General features: G+C 52.9%; 1 protein-coding gene across 3 annotated transcripts in view; it reads left to right on the forward strand.

The window, feature by feature from the left end:
- PRKCB (protein kinase C beta) overlaps positions 1 to 15,989 on the forward strand; it is a gene marked incomplete at its 3' end in the record, with an annotated part of 295,893 nt that overhangs the window by 227,534 nt on the left and 52,370 nt on the right. For 2 of the 3 annotated variants that reach the window (XM_079800688.1, XM_079800686.1), the window contains exon 9: positions 153 to 299. The exons of the other annotated variant lie outside the window; for it this stretch is intronic. In XM_079800688.1, coding sequence (XP_079656814.1) covers positions 153 to 299 — 147 coding nt within the window. The remainder of the gene's footprint in view (positions 1 to 152; positions 300 to 15,989) is intronic. 3 annotated transcript variants of the gene reach the window in all.

Below are 15,989 nucleotides of genomic sequence, written 5' to 3' on the forward strand. Positions count from 1 at the left end.
AGGTTCTGGCCTTGCAGAGTGGGATGTTGGCCATGGTTTTCATGGGACAGGGGTGTGTGCGTGGCAGGAACCACAGCATGCATGTCTGTGTGTGTCTTCCTACAAAGGCATCTCTCAAACCTTAACAATGTGTCTTGTGTTTCCCCCTCCAGAGGGCCAAGATCGGCCAGACACCCAAGACTCCAGAAGAAAAAACTTCCAACACCATAGCCAAATTTGACAACAATGGGAACAGGGACCGGATGAAGCTGAGTGATTTTAACTTCCTGATGGTGCTTGGGAAAGGCAGCTTTGGCAAGGTACAGTGTGGTTTGGTGGTTGTACCTCCTCCAGAAAGAAATTACTAAAAAGGCAAACACATATTTGTCTGATAAGGTGACATACAAACTGAGACCTGAGGATGAGAATGAACAAGGTAAACATTCAAAGAGCTAGGAGAGAACAGCATGTGCAAAGGTCCTGGGGTAGGGAGGGCTTGGTACATTTTAGGTACCATCAGAAGGAGTTGGGGCCAAAATGTCATGAATGAGGGAGGTAGTAGGATGTGAGGTTGAAGAGATGGGCAGGGCCTGGTCGTGCATAGCCTTATGAGCTATGGTGGGGAGTTTGGATTTTACTCACAGTGCAGTGGGGAGGCTCTGAAAGATTTTAACCAGAAAAGTGACACAATCAGATTTGCCTTTTGGAAAAGATCATTCTTGCAGCCAAGAATGGAGACAATTCCTTTCACATAGCAGCACAGTTGAAGGATGACCCCGGGTCTCGTAGAGTGGTTCTGGATGCTTTTATAGATGCCTGGAGAGACTGTTTTACTGAACCTGAGATGGTATTATAAGTATTCCTGACTTGTTTAGTGTTGTGTTGAGCCTTTTAAGCCCTTTGTGTGCCACAAATACGTCTAGTATAAATCTCATACCATGAACGCGGGTGTGCAAAGAATACAAGTTTCTTCCCCATCTCAGTAGCCTAAGTAAAGATACGAGTTATCCTTGAGTTGCCCTCACGCTGCTCGTACGCCAGCTGTGAATCAGCTGGTGAGTCCCGGCACCTGCTTCCCCAGAGCACGTCGTGCACTGACACTTCTCTCCACGCTCCCTGATGCGACCTGCGCTAACCGTGTACACCACTGGACTGCTGCAGAAGCTCCTCGCTCTTTCCCGCTTCCACCCGTGACCTGTAGTAATACCCCTTCCACGGGGCAGCCATAGTCATTGCTTAAAACACTACATTAGGTCAAGGCACTCTCCTGCTTGCAACACTCCAATGACATCTCTTCACAATTAGAATAAATTCTATACTATGTTGTGGATTACATCATTCTTTTTTGTAAAATATATTTTTATTGACTTCAGAGAGGAAGGAAGAGGGAGAAAGAGATAGAAACATCAATGATGAGAGAGAATCATTGACTGGCTGCCTCCTGTACGTCCCACATTGGGGATCAAACCCGAAACCCAGGCATGTACCCCGACTGGGATTCGAACTGTGACCTCCTGGTCCATAGGTCAACACTCAACCAATGAGCCACGCCAGCCGGGTTGGCTTACATCATTCTTAATTATGACCCTTGATATAAACCCCACTCAATGACTTCCTTTTCTTCCTCCCGCCACCCACTCTGCTTGGTGGTTCTTGGGATTGTGAAACAGACAAAGCTCCTTCTGCCTTAGAGGGTTTGTGATGCATGGCTGGCTCCTTCTTGTCATTCCCAACTCGACTTAGAGGTCATCTCTTTCAGGAAGCCTTCCCAGACCACCTCCTCAGAGAGCCACTCATTCATTCTTCACTATATTTAACTCTCGTGGCACCCATCACCCGATGCTACTATTCTTGCTTGTATTGGTTTGTCTTTCTCCTCCTCCTAAGATCTGACCTGCACAAGAGCAGGGACCTTCTCGGTCATGTTCACCACTGTACTCCCAGTGCCTGTGGATTGCGTTGAGTCAGGGCCGAGACTGAATACTAGATTTTCTCTATGGGGCCCAGCTGGGGATCTGGCCCACGCGGGAACAGCCTCTCATGGGATGGGCGTTGAGAGCAGGAGCACGCAGTAAGGTTGCTGAGCAGTCCCACGTACCCGGTAAGAAATTGGTAATGGCCGTGGTCCACCTCACTGCATGCTCTTTGCCAGCAGCTCTGAGCAGCCTAGATGTGGAGACGTGGATGTTGGGTGGAGTTTACAGTAATGAGGGAGGTAAGGATTCTGGGATGAGGGATGCCCAGTGCAGATCCACTGGAGCCTACTTCCAGAAGGTTCTCAGTAAAAGCAGAACGAATAAATGAATGCAGACAGTGTCTAGACCGGGCTGGGAGGAAGTCAGAGCAGGAGGAAGGTTGTAACCTGGCGAGAAAGAAGGAGTCTGGAGGCCTGGGGATGAAAAACAAATGGAGGAGGTCAAGAGATTTAAAATGCCAAGAACAGAGGCATTTAGATCCAAAGTTGGGGTGGTTTCCATGATGACATGGAAGACAGCGGCCTAAATGAAGAGTTCTAATAGGCTGAGGCTGTTGGAAAGTTTTTAAAATTATATTTTTAGCAAGCAATACATCCCTGGTTCCTCATTAAAATTATATTTAAAGAGTAAATATTTCGAAGTCTTGCTCCCACCCAAGTTCACATCTTTTTGGGGTCCCTCCCTGCTACTGCCTTCCGTAGGTTAACACTTTTGTTCATTTAAATATATATATTTTATTGATTTCAGAGAGGAAGGGAGAGGGAGAGAGAGAAACATCAATGATGAGAGAGAATCATTGATCGGCTGCCTCCTGCATGCCTCCTACTGGGGATCCGCAACCCTGGTATGTGCCCTTGACTGGAATTGAACCTGAGACCTTTCAGTCTTCAGGCCAACGCTCTATCCACTGAGCCAAATCAGCTAAGGCAACACTTTTGTTTATTTAGTTTGCATCTTTCCAGTGTCTCTATGTTAATTTAACAAATATAAATGTACGTTTTTATTCTTAGCCTTGTTACCTCCAAAGTTAACAATGTAGGTTGGACAGTTTTTTATTGAGGAATGGAAGCTCCAGAGGGCCTCGTGGAAAGGGTTGAGGCAGGGGGGGTGGAGAGGTGGGAGAGTGGGCCATTGGGGAGCAGTGAGGGAACGCGCGAGTATAGATGATATGTTTCCATGGAAACTGTTATAATAATTGAAAGTTCAGTTTCAGACGGGATATGGCATCAAATAAATGACAACAACAGTATGTCATGAAAACAACTAGGATAACAGAAACCTCTGTGATCCTTCAAAACAAGTAGTAATCCCTTGCCACCCTAGTTTGCCAACCGAGGTTTTACATGGATGTGGTTTTATATTTAGATGCCCGAGTTTCACATTTTGCAGTCTTGTTAGGCAGATAGATCACACCCCTTAAAGGGGAAAGCACCGCAGGGCAGCTGCTATCCCCCACGTTTTAATGCATTTCAAAGCAAGTTGCAGATGTTGGTACACTGTACCCCTAAACTCTTCAGCATGCATATCATTGAACCAGACTTCAGTATTTGTTTTTAACTATTTTAAGGGGAAATTTACATACAACCTAGGACACAAATAAGTATAGCAACCCATGAGTTTTGAAAAACATGTACTTTGAAACCCTGTGGGGATGTACGTATTAATCTAAACAATCACACAGATGTGACGTGCCACTGAGTCGGACGCGCCGAGAGCGCCTGCGGAGTGGGGTGGCCTTGCTGAAGGCAGGGGAGGCTTCCAGGCCAAAGGGACTCCAGCCGTATCCGGAGGACTGGCAGGACACAGACCGGGGACGGAGCGCATGGAGCTCTCAGAAGGCCTCCTCTTCCTGGTCAGACCCCAGCCAGGCTTGGTTGATCTGGGGCTCCTTTGTAGCGAGGGTGAATTCAACTGCGGGGCTCTCCCCCCCCCCCCCCCCCCCCGCCGTGTATACTGGCTCAGACACCATGGAATCTTCCTTTTCACTCATGTAGCAGTACCAGGTGGGTGTTTCTGGCCTCGCCCACATTCTCCATGTGGTGGTTCCTTCCATCTCATGAGGCTCCATCAATGCCTATGGCCTCGTTCTGTCTTCATTCAGAGGCAGAGGGGAAAGAGAGTATGGAGGAGGCTCAAGTTGCTTCTGAAAAGTCTTAGTTTGGAAATGGTACCCGTCGCTTCTGCTGACCCACTAGTAGAGAGAACTTAGTCGCATGGCCTTCCCTCATGCAAGGGAGGCCCGGAGAACAATTTTGGTGGAAAGCTAATCTCTCAGCTACACGCTCTGCTTTTCAGCTGCTGTTGGAGTTTATCTTGGGGACACAAAAGACCTTCTGCTTTCCCCTTTAAAACTCCCAATCTATCACACCCACACGCAGAAGACTTCAAGCTCCTCCTCCCAGTGATATTTCCTTGTGTTCAAATCATGGAACATTCCAGGTGTTAGTGCTGCTTTTCCTGAAGCACAGCATAAGCTGGGGGTGAATCAAATAGGAAGTTAGTGTATGAAAGGAAAAGAAAGAAGTGGAGTGCCTTTAGAAGCTGGGGCTCATACATGACATTTATCATCTCAAAAAGTCCCATCCGGGTCTGTTGCTGTGTATGCATCTAAGAAGCACTAAAATCAGCAGCTGAGCGGTGAAAACAAAACCCAGCCTCCTCCTTTAGTGCTTGAGGGCCCTGGTGCCACTAAGGAGGCCAAGGGGTGCGGCTGTGGCCCTCCCAGACTCAGCACGCGTGCTCTCCAAGGTGCTGATCCAACTCCTTTAGCTCAAAATTCACACAGGCAACAGGTTGAGTAGAGCCTTGGCCAAGTTTCCTAAATATTTGTTATTCATGCACCTGCTTACTTTTTGCCATATACATGCCTCCTTTATACTACCTTAAATATTTTCTTTAAGTTGATGTCATTGACTTCCTTTTCTTTTTCTTTTTTAAAAATACTCACCCAAGAAGTATGTTTTTATTGATTTTAGGGGAGAGGAAGGGAGGGAGGAAGGGAGGGAGGGAGAGAGAGAGAGAGCGAGAGCGAGAACGAGAGCGAGAGAGAGAGAGAGAGAGAGAGAAGCATTGATGTGAGAGAGAAACATTGATCTGTTGCCTCCTGTACATGCCCTGATCAGGGATTGAAGCCAAAACCTAGGTATGTGCCCTGACTGGGAATTGAACCCTCAACCCTTTTGGTGTATGGGACAACACCCCAACCAACTGAGCCACCCGGCCAGGGCTGACTTCCTTTTCTTGTTCTTAGCATTGCCCAAAGCAGTAATATTGGTGAAACCACAGGCTTGATCTGCCTATTATATGTTTACTAGAGGCCTGGTGCACGAAATTCATGCACTCAGGGGGGGGGGGGGTGTCCCTCAGCCTGGATTGCAAGAAGGTGCAGGCCAGGCCGAGGGACCCCACTGGTGCACTATCGGGGCCGGGGAGGGATGTGGGAGGTTGGCCAACAGGGGTGGGGGCTCAGTCCCGATCGGCCGGACCCCAGCAGCAAAGCTAATTACCGATTGGAACGTCTGCCCCCTGGTGGTCAGTGCACATCATAGCAACTGGTTGACCAGTCGACTGTCTGCTCCCTAGTGGTCAGTGCATGTCATAGGGAGTGGTTGAGCGGCCTTAGCATATCATTAGCATATTACACTTTGATTGGTTGAACAGACGACCAGACGATCGGACACTTAGCATATTAGGCTTTTATTATATAGGATTTTAGTGTGTTTTAAGAGAATTTATTTAAAAAAAAAGTAATTTTGCTCATGGTACAGGTACCACATTTTATGGAAAACTGTCTTAAGATTTTACACTCACACTGACAATTTGGACCTTCAGTTACTATTGTATTTGTAAGGACATGAAGTGTTTTTCCTACATTTCTGTTCATATCTGGACGGCACAGAAAGTCTCCAATCTTCCCTGTCCCCCACATCCTTTCCTTCGAAGAGGAGCACACTCAACATTTCCTGTGTCCTTAGAGACCTTTCCTGTGGTCCTGACTGGCCCTTCTCCGTCATTTCTTCACTGAATTTATCCAAGGAATCAAACCGCTCTTTCGAGATTTGCTGCCTCTGCTCCCCCGACGCCCCTGTGCCTCATCCTTTTGCACTGTAACTTCTGCCCTCAGCAGCTTCTGAAACACCCGTCTCCCAGGTTACCAGTGGTCGCCTGGCTCCTAATTCTCTGAATCTGAGGACAAGGTGTGGTGGCAGCTGTGGCGGCACAGAGCAGGCGTGAGGGAAAGGAGCTGGGGCTGAGGTGGGACCCCACACCCCATACCAGGGAGATGTTATCACTTTTATAACAACTGCCCTCCGACAGGCATCATTAAGAAGTATGTACTGAGCATCTACTATGTGCCAGGCACTCTTCTAGGGGCAAAGGACATGGCTGTGAACAAAAGAGTCAAATATCTGTCCTCACGGAACCTATGTTCTGGTGGTGTGGCCATGGCGATGGCGATGATGATGATGGCACCCCTGGCACCCTGAGCCCTCTCTGTGCCTCAGGCTCTGCTGTAAGTGCTCTCTGTGTACTGGCTCACACTTACGCTGTAATGCAGGACTGCTATCCCCATTTTACAGATGAGAAAGGAGACGCAGAAACACCACACAGCTAGTTAGCGGCACTTAACTGACCAGGTTTGGTTTAGATATGTGCGATCTTGGGCTCTTGATTGCAGACACTTAACACTTGCATTTCTACTCTACATAGTGGTCCCTTCTCCGTGCCACAAACATATTTGGGAGGTTAACTGTTTTCCCTTCTCATTTTCTCACTTTTCCCTCTGTTTTCCCTCCACCTGCTAAGCAGTTTGCACGCCTTGGTGTTTCTCTGTGCTCTGCCATCAGACTAGCTGCATGCCCGTACGCTGACGGACGCTCCGGGTTTTCTGCTCTTCCCACATCACTCTGGGCCTGTCCACCCATCTGTGTGGGGACGCTCATTTTAACTGCACCGTCGGCAGGGATTCCCAAGAGGGCCCACGAGGATGGACTTCACTCCTCTGGCCTCTGCCCTCTCACCTCCTCTTAGGCTTCAGCCCCCCAACCTCCATTTCTTCTAGCCCTCAACTCGATTCCCATTCTATTACCCCCACCCCATCACCTCCAACTCTTATTGAGCTCGTACTCATTGCCAGGGACGATGCTATGGATTCTCATGCATTATATCATATTAATTCTCACCACAGCCCTGCACGGCAGTTACTGATGTTAACCCTGTTATACCTCTATGGAAATTGTGAGTCAGAGCCCAGATAGTGTGGCTCAGTGGTTGAGCATCAACCTATGAACCAGGAGGTCACAGTTCAATTCCCGGTCAGGGCACATGCCCAGCTTGCAGGCTGGATCCCCAGTAGGGGGCGTGTAGGAGGCAGCAATCGGTGATTTTCTCTCATCATTGATGTTTCTCTCTCTCTCTCCCTCTCCCTTCCTCTCTGAAATCAATAAAAACGTATTTTTTAACTTAAAAAAAATTGTGAGTCAGAGAGGTTGAGTGACCTCCCTGGGAAGAGACAGGACCCGGATATGAAATGAAGTTTTGTGATTCCAGTTGCTTCTTCCCATCACAACGGCTCTCTTCTCTGCTTCGGGGCCACTCGTCCCCACCACCCTGCGAGCCTTTCCTCGGGGACAAGCGTCGGGATTGCTGCAGAGGCACAATGCCATGGGCACCTCCTCCCACGCGGAAACTTAGGAAGTGTCTTGTGATTGCATTGTTATCAGGGCACATATGTTCATGTTACATCCTAAAGCCTTCTCTCCTCAACCTCAAAGTTTATTCATTTCCTGTGATTTAAAAGAAATTAAGACACTCCCATGAGCCCCTAAAAAGGGCCGTGCCTTTCCCCACACGGCGCAGCACGTGCTTCCTGAAGTTGGCCCTGGTGGCTGGCACCAGCTCCCCAACAGAACCTCCACGCTTGTCTCCCGAGAGCCCTGGCCACTCGTGCGAGCTGTGGGCGGGCACAGAGGGCAATCCAGGGCTCCAGGCCCCAGTGGCAGCGTCTCCTGCTGGAGCCAAGCCCAGCCCTGGAGCAGGACAGGAAGAACTGCCGCGGAGATTAGTCAGGTCAGTTCAAACCTGTAGCCAAGGCCTTTTCTAAAGTCGTGGCGCCTGTGGTGGGGTCGCCCTCCTTTTCATCTTATCGGTGGTGGATGCACGGCTCACATGCATGCATGCCCTGGGCGGGTTATGACCTGCAGACAAGCCCGTCCCTTTATCACCTGCTGCGCGCCTGCCCCCCCGCCCCCCTCGGGGGCTCCTGGATCACAGGCTCTCAGAAGCTCGCAGCCTTTGCCGCTGCCGCCTTGACCCCCTCCCGGAGAAGGAGTTCACATCTGCTGTCTGATCTTGCTTCCGGCCTTCTCTTTGGTTCCATCCCAATTACAGCACGCTCCTCCCAGCCCCAGTGTTTCATATGCGATTCTGATTGCTGCGTATTTTTGCTAACTCATCTGCCCAAATCCTGCGAGGCCCTCTCACTCTCCCAATTCTTCCAGGCCCTTCTCGTGCAGGGCCGGCTCGGCTCTTCTGCCCTGCCTTCGCTCCTCAGTACACAGTAAATGACAGGCAAGAACGTATAAGGGTCCCTTTTCAATAACGAAAGGGAGGTGCCTGGACGCCCGGGCTTACAGCCCCTCGTCCCGCAGGAAGCAGCCCGTCCGGTGGGAGTGAGGACGGGCCGCTCACCGGGAAGACGCGGCATGCTTCTGTGTGTCTCCCAGCACCAAAGGCAGGCAGGGCGTGCGTGGGGAGGCGAGGGCTTCTGGAAGCCGACAGCCACGGTCTGTCCTGCCCCAGCCTGTCACCTGCTTCTCTTTGGTTCCATCCCAGGCACTTCTTCAGTTAGCCAGTGCAGGCAAGTTAAGATGGGACACACTGGATTAGTGCTTGGTGACAGACCTTAGCTCTGTCAGGTCCTGCGCCCTCCATGCAGCCATCGCACCTGCATCCCCCTGAGCTGGTTCAGAGGCTCACAGCTCTGCTGCGAGGAGTTCCTGACTCCCACCAGCATGGCCATCACCTGAAACAACCCCAACAGCAGAAACCTGGAGGGCATAGTCGGCCAGCACCGTGCACATGTGTTGGGTGTGCAGACGGAGATGGTGAATGTGAATAAACGAGCCCTCGCTCATTGCAGCTCCCCTTACGCCGTCCCGCTTCCCGTTATGAACCGACCTCCCTGAAACCACTGCAGGCTGGGTGACGGGCTTTGAGCCCTGAGGACGCGTCTTAAGTGTGTCACATGCACTGTTCATGGAATCTTCACAGTGACCTTGGGGCGGGGGGGGGGGGGGGAGGGGCGCTGTTGTCTCCACTTTCCTTGAGGAGCCGGGAGAGCAGAGGGTGGAACTGGAGCCTGCAGCAGGGGGTGCGGCTCACACCCCGCAGCTGGCTCCTGCCCGCAGGCCAAGGCCGCACAGCTCACTGCGCTCAGCCCTGCCTGCACCCGCACCGCACCCGCACCCGCACCCGCACCCGCACCGCACCTGCACCCGCACCGCACCCGCACCCGCACTCGCAGGCGCAGGGAGCCTTGGCGCACAGGGCAGGGCAGATTGCGGGACCGGCTTCCTGTGTGCAGCTCTTTGTTGAAATGAATGAGGGGCGGGCCCTGGTGTTTTACTGTATCTTCTTTCCTGAAAGGCATCAGTTAGTGGTGTGTTTTCCCAGGGACCATGTAAAAACAGTGAAGTTAAATCTGTTTTTATTTTAACCACCTAGTTTTGTGTAATATAGCGTATGAATCAAAGAAGATGGACTGAACACACAGGTCGGCAGCATTGATTTGAGCTCACAAGGACACGTCAATCCCCGGAATTGGTACCTCTTGGTCTGTCCTACCAATTCCCTGGCATCAGTGGCTGGAAGTGACCAGAGTTTTGAGATGGTCGTTCTTCTGCGTTTCCCAATCAACAGTGAAACGCTTCTCTGAAACCCAGGAGAGAAGGGGGAGAGAGAGAAAAACCCAACCGAACTTCCTCATAAAGCACAGAGGCTTCTTCCAGGCTTAGCTCTCCTGCCCGCTCCTCCCTCCCCCGTTGCTGCGAGTCGTTTTTGGGGGGGTGGAGGCGGGTGGTGGGGGTGCAGTGATATTTGCTTCACAATAGCAAGTCCTGAGAGCGGGATGGAATCAAAGCACCTCCACGCTCCACTCTGCTCCACTCTCCCCTGGGCCTGCTCTGCCAGCGGCCAAACTTCAACCTGATGAAATCCAAGGTGACATGGCATCACATAAAGGATTTAAAGCGTGTCACCCGTCAGCCTGACTTCCGGCCTGAAAACTGTTTGTCTGTTGCACAGACCCATGCCCCACCATCAGCACCCCAGCCAGAGCGGTGTGCTCCTGGCAATGATGGCCCTACGCTGACCTCGTCACCGCCCAGAGTCCGCGTGCACCTCAGGGTCACGGCTGGTGGTGCCCATCGTGGGGACGATATAACGACAGGGTCCCCCCTGTGGTGTCAGCCAGTGTCCCCAGTGCCCCATCCTCTGCTCTGCCTGTCACTCCTCCCCCCCGACCCCTAGCAACCACTGGGCGTTTTCCGTCTCCATGGTGCTGCCTTCCCCAGATGTCAGGTAGTTGGAGTCGGGCAGTGTGTAACCGTGTGGAGCTTTTGTTTTAAGTTTAGAAAACCTCCCATCATCACTCACGAATGGCCACGCTGTGCGCTGAGCACCCCTGCAGCTGCTCTCAGTTGTGTCTAGTCAGCTTGAAATTGCGTCCACGCAGCAGTTCAGCCTGCCCAGATCCACGCTATTAACTCCCAATTAGCATCTCCCCGCTCTCCCACTTCTCAGTTCTTCCTGAAGCACCTCTTCAATTAGCCAGTCCACCCAGTGCCTGCTCCAGCGCGCCGTTAGAAGCCAGAAGTCCTTTCCAGGCTGCTCATTTGTTTGCTGCTAGAGGCAGGGGCATTCGATTCCCCAAACCACACGACTGCCTGTTCGATTAGTGTGACATGTATGTGTGGATGGACATGCTTAGGAAACCTGACCCAGGGTTGAATGGCAGAGTGCACGCTGGAGAATTGAAATTAGGGTCTGCAAGAGAACCTAGATAACAATGACTTCACAACGCTGGGGAAAGAAGGCCCAGACCACGTGAGGACCCTTCAGGGAGGGGAGCGTTAGCGCTGGGAGAGCCGCGGAGGTGCACTGAGCTCTGTCTGTGTGTCAAGCTCTCCGCGTGCCCTGTGAGCTAACGGGCTCATGCCTGCATCTCGCCCCACGTCCAGCTGCTGCAAGGTCTCCTGCCCGCGTGCCAGGCCTCTGTTTCTCCGGAGGGTGGCGTAGGCCAGCCCCTCGCCCCTGCCTGGTCTGAAGAAGGGCTCTGGCAAATCTCCATGCCAGAAAAGACCGTCTGTGGGGCCTGGAAGCCACCCAGCCCCTCTCCCACTTAGGATTTTAGAAGTTGACCGATGGATTGCTGATCCCACAGGAAGTCCTATCTGTGCCGGGCATGCAGCCCCGCGGGAGCCTCTGGCCCCTCTGGGCAGACAGGATGGCCTTCCTCTCGCTCCGGGCTCTGCCTAAGGACCTCCTGAGACAGACTGCCCAGGAATGTTGGTCTATGCTCTGGTCCACTGTCTGTCGTCATCCCACAGGAGTAGGAACGTCCCTCTTAATCTCCACAATTATGCTCCCACTGTAGCAGTGGGCCTGCTGTGTGCCGGGCACCAAGCTGTGCCTGCATTATGTCACTTGCTCATACGAGGGAGGAAATATTGTTACGCCCCTGTAAGGACAAGGGTACTGAGACTCAGAGAGGTTGAGCAACTTGCCCAAGATCACACAGCAAGCACATGACAGAGTTAGGATTTGAACTCATGATGCCAGAGCAGAACTTGTTCCTACTATGATTTTACGATTCTAATGAGATATAAGCTTCCAGCTAATCAGACTCTGTGAACGTTATCATCTCAGTCTTACTTGGAATAGCTTGTCAGGATACCTGCCAAGGGAGGGTGCCGAAGCTAACCTTGGTTTTGTAACCCGCTGCACCCAGATTCTCTCAAGATCCACTCCGGAGGGTGGCCGTCCCCGGCAGAGCAGGCGGGCGGTGTCACCCAGTGCTCGCTCCCCTGGCTCAGTGCCATGCTGGGGTCCCTTGCCAGCTCCCCGCCGGCCTCCAGGGGCCCAGCGGGCAGGAAGGCCCTGTCCTCAGAGCTCTGATGGAAGGTGTGGAGTGCGCAGGCCCCACCTCAGACCTCCTGGGATCCGAGGTGCAGCTGCAGGAGCATGGCTCGGGTGTGAGCAGCACGGCCAGTGCGGCAGGGATGGGGGCGGGGGCGGGGGCACGGCATCTGCCAAGCGCAGTACTGAGCTCTCCCAAGTACCCAGACAGGTCTTCCGAGGGACTGGGTGGCACCCAAGCAGGAGCCGGCTCCAGAGCAGGGTCCCTCAAAGAGGTGGAACCCTGAAGTAGAGGGGGGGACAGGCCTGGCAGTGGGTCAGCCCCCAGCCCTGCACCCAGCCTTGTCCACAAGTCGCTCCCTAGTGTGAGAGGCGTGGAGGGGGGAGGGGTGCCCTGAAGGCCCACAGCCGACACACCTGGCTTTAGCTTCTCTCTCTCACGTCCACCTTAGCTCCTGGCACCTCACTGATCCTCTTCTGCCAAGTTATTGTCTCGGGGCCTGGTGATCCCCGAATGCCCGCCTGCTTGCCTGCCTGTCTGTCTCTCACCGTCTGAGTTTATCAGTTAGGATCCTTTCCCAGTCCCTGTGCTGGTAGTTTGCAGGCCCGCATGGCTAGGTGATTGGGTCTCCTCCCCCTCCTCTCCCTCTTCCTCCTCCTCCTCCTCCCCTGATGTAGGCCCGTGACTGAGAACATCAGCCACCGCAGCACCACAGATATTTCATGTAGACCTACATTCTAGGGAAAGCTTGTGTTTCTCCTAAAAAAGTATTTCCTTATAGAAAACAGGAACTTTTGTTTTGTTCATGTATCTCCGGTTCCTTCGGCTTCTAGAAAGCTGAGAGTACACACACACACACAAGATTTATAATTTACAGGGGTAGGCAAAAGTAGGTTAATAATAAATAATATAATAATAATACATCAATAAGCCTTCACATACAACTATAAACCTACTTTTGCCCACCCCTATATATACAGTGGAGTTGCATACATGCATAAACAAATATATATGCACACTATGTAATCAGCACAGCTATGTAATAATTTATTTCTATTATATTTTTTGTTAATCCTCACCCAAGGATATTTTTTTTTTCCATTTTAGAGGGAGTGGAAGGGAGAGGTGAAGGGGTGGAGGAGGAGAGAAGGGGGAGAGAGACATCGATGTGTAAGAGACATGTTGATTGGTTGCTTCCCGAGCACCCTGCGACCAGGCCAGGGACCGAACTTGCAACCCAGGCAAACGCTTTGACTGGGAATCAAACCTGTGGCCCTTCGGTGCATGGGCCAACACTCTAACCACTGAGCAACAACAGCCAAGGCTGCTGTGTGATGCCTTTTAACCAGCTTTATCAAGGTATAATTTACACAGCATAAAACCCTTGTTTGTGCTATATAATCTTGAATGCTACCTCCAATTCTTGGGAAATACGGGTTGAATATAGTCGTATGTACTAAACTGCTGAAGATCTTTAGTGACCACCATCTAGGAGGGTTTGGTGTTTTTTTTAAACGACTTCCTCCATTCAAATATTTTTATTCATCCATTCAACACATACTCACTGAGTGTCTACTATGTGCTAGATGTTGGGGATATAAGAGTGAACGATGCAAACAAAATAGCTGCCCTCCTGGCGGTTCGTTCCAGGGAGGGAGGAAGGAAATAAACAGGTTAGTAGAGTGCCAGGTGTGGCAAGTGCCGTGAAGACCAAAGCAGAGGGAGGGCCTGGGGAGCGGCAACGGGCTGAGCTTCAGAGAAGGTGGTCGGGGGCGGGGGGGACCTCTGCCAGGGGGGCGCACGGAAGGGCGAGGGGCCAGACTGCTGGCATCTCATGTCGGGGGAGTCCTGCCGGCAGGAGAGCGGGCTGAGGATGGGGCAGGCAGAGGGGGGCAGGACTAGGCAGGGGCGCTGCGGACAGCAGGCTGGATCCTGGCGCTTCGCCCAGGAACGAGGTTGGGTGTGTTTGAATGTAGAGCTGACCCCCCTCGCTGATGTAAGAGAAGAACTGAGGGCGGCTGTTGACATGGGGAGTGGGCGGTGGGCCTTGGTCCCCGCCTGTCTCTGCTTTCCTCGGTAGTAAGCCAGTGGACACACAGCTCCCTCAGGGCGAGTCTCTTCGCCAGCTGAGAACCGGAAATTGGTGCTGGTCCCTGAGGGATGAGGCTGACGATGCCCCTGCAGTGGGCACAGCGGCCTCCCCAGACAGTGCTGAGGTCCTCAGGGCCCGTGCCTGTGCCCGACCTTGTGTGGACACGGGGTCTGGGCAGGTGCAGGCAAGGTAAGATGGGACACGCTGGATTAGGGTGGCCCAATCCAGTGACGGGTGATTTTTTGAGGCCACTTGGGCACGACACGGAGACCCAGGGCAGACCGCCGTGTGGAGACAGACGGACTGGAGTGATGGAGCAAGGCAAGGAGCACCCAGGGTGGCTGGCCGACACGGGGCGGACATGGGGCGGGAGAGGCTGGGCAGGCTCTGCCTCTGAGCCTCTGGAGACAGACCCCCCCCCCCCCCATTCCAGACTTCTGGTCTCCAGACTGAGAGCAGATTCCTGTTGCTTCAGGCCACAGTTTCTGGTCTTTGTTGCGGCAGCCACGGAAGCCAGTACAACCGCCGGCTATTCGCACTCCCCACTCCCAGCACCCGCTCACACCTTACCCCACAAAGTCCCCTCAGCGCCACCCAAAGCTGAGTATTGTGGGCATCCCTGCTGTGCAGACAAGGAAATCAAGGCTCAGCAAGGTCACATGACCTCCCAAGGTCCAGCGCGAGCACATGGTAGAACTTGACAGGTACCAGGTCTTCTCGTCTGGAGTCCCAGCCAACTTTCAGGAGCCTGGGCCGCGGCCAGGAGCCAGGATCCCTGGCTTACTTGTCATCTGCTCTGCAGCCATAACACCCTGCCCCCCTCCCCCCTCCCCGCCCCCTGCATTCTCTGTGGTCGCTGGAGCCCTGCTGTCTTCACGTCTCCCCAGAAGACGCGTGGGTAGCAGGTGTGGCTTGGGTTGGATAAGAACGTCCCTGCACACATCCTTTCCTCTGGTTGGAATGCGAACAAACAGCCCTCCCCGACCCCCGCCATTGCTATTGACTGAAGTGGAAGCTCCTGACCATTCATCCAAGGCCTCATCCAGAGCGCAGGCTGCCTCCTGCCATTCTCCCTGCTGATGCTCAGGGCCCAGGAGAGAGGTCAGGGCTTCTCAAGCCACTTGCTGCGTGGAACCAGGGCCATGTCCACCCTGTCGCGGGCAGGAGACAGGTGACACAGCAAGAGCCTTTCCTAGCGGACAAGTCAGCTAGCTCCCCTCCGTAAGGCAGGGGCAGGGGCAGTGCCACGCTCCACCTTCGCGGGGGGGTGAAAGGAGGTGACGCAAGATGTGGGTGTGGTCATCTCTTTGGACCCCGGCTAGTCCCCTCCCCTCCTGTGTCTATTGCTACGTTAACCAGTCACCCAAAACTCAGAGGTTTAAACCAACAGCAATCCTCTCTCGTCTCTCGTAGCCCCTGGGGGTCAGGGAATTGGGGTGCTCGCTGGTGGGTCTGGCTCGGGGGTCTCTCCTCCGTGGCCGGGGCTGGGACAGCTGGGGCTGACACACCTGGAGCCACCTGGGCACCGGGCTCTGCATGTGGTCGCAGGGCCTCTCCACGTCGCCTCATTCTGTGGCCTCGCCAGCACAGTGACTGCAGGGCTCCGGAGGCAGGCGCCAAGAGAAACGGACAGAAGCTGCTGCCTGGGAATCCATCTGGGCCACGTGCACTGTCGGGTGGGGACACATGCGTTGTGTTATTATTGAGCAATATTCCTGTAAGATGGCAGCTTCTTTGAAAAAGGGGAATAAGAGGCATAGACTTCCAGTTATAAATAAACTAGAGGCCCGGTGCATGACATTCA

This window comes from Cnephaeus nilssonii (assembly GCF_951640355.1).
Source record: "Cnephaeus nilssonii genome assembly, chromosome: 2".
Taxonomy (NCBI): domain Eukaryota; kingdom Metazoa; phylum Chordata; class Mammalia; order Chiroptera; family Vespertilionidae; genus Cnephaeus; species Cnephaeus nilssonii.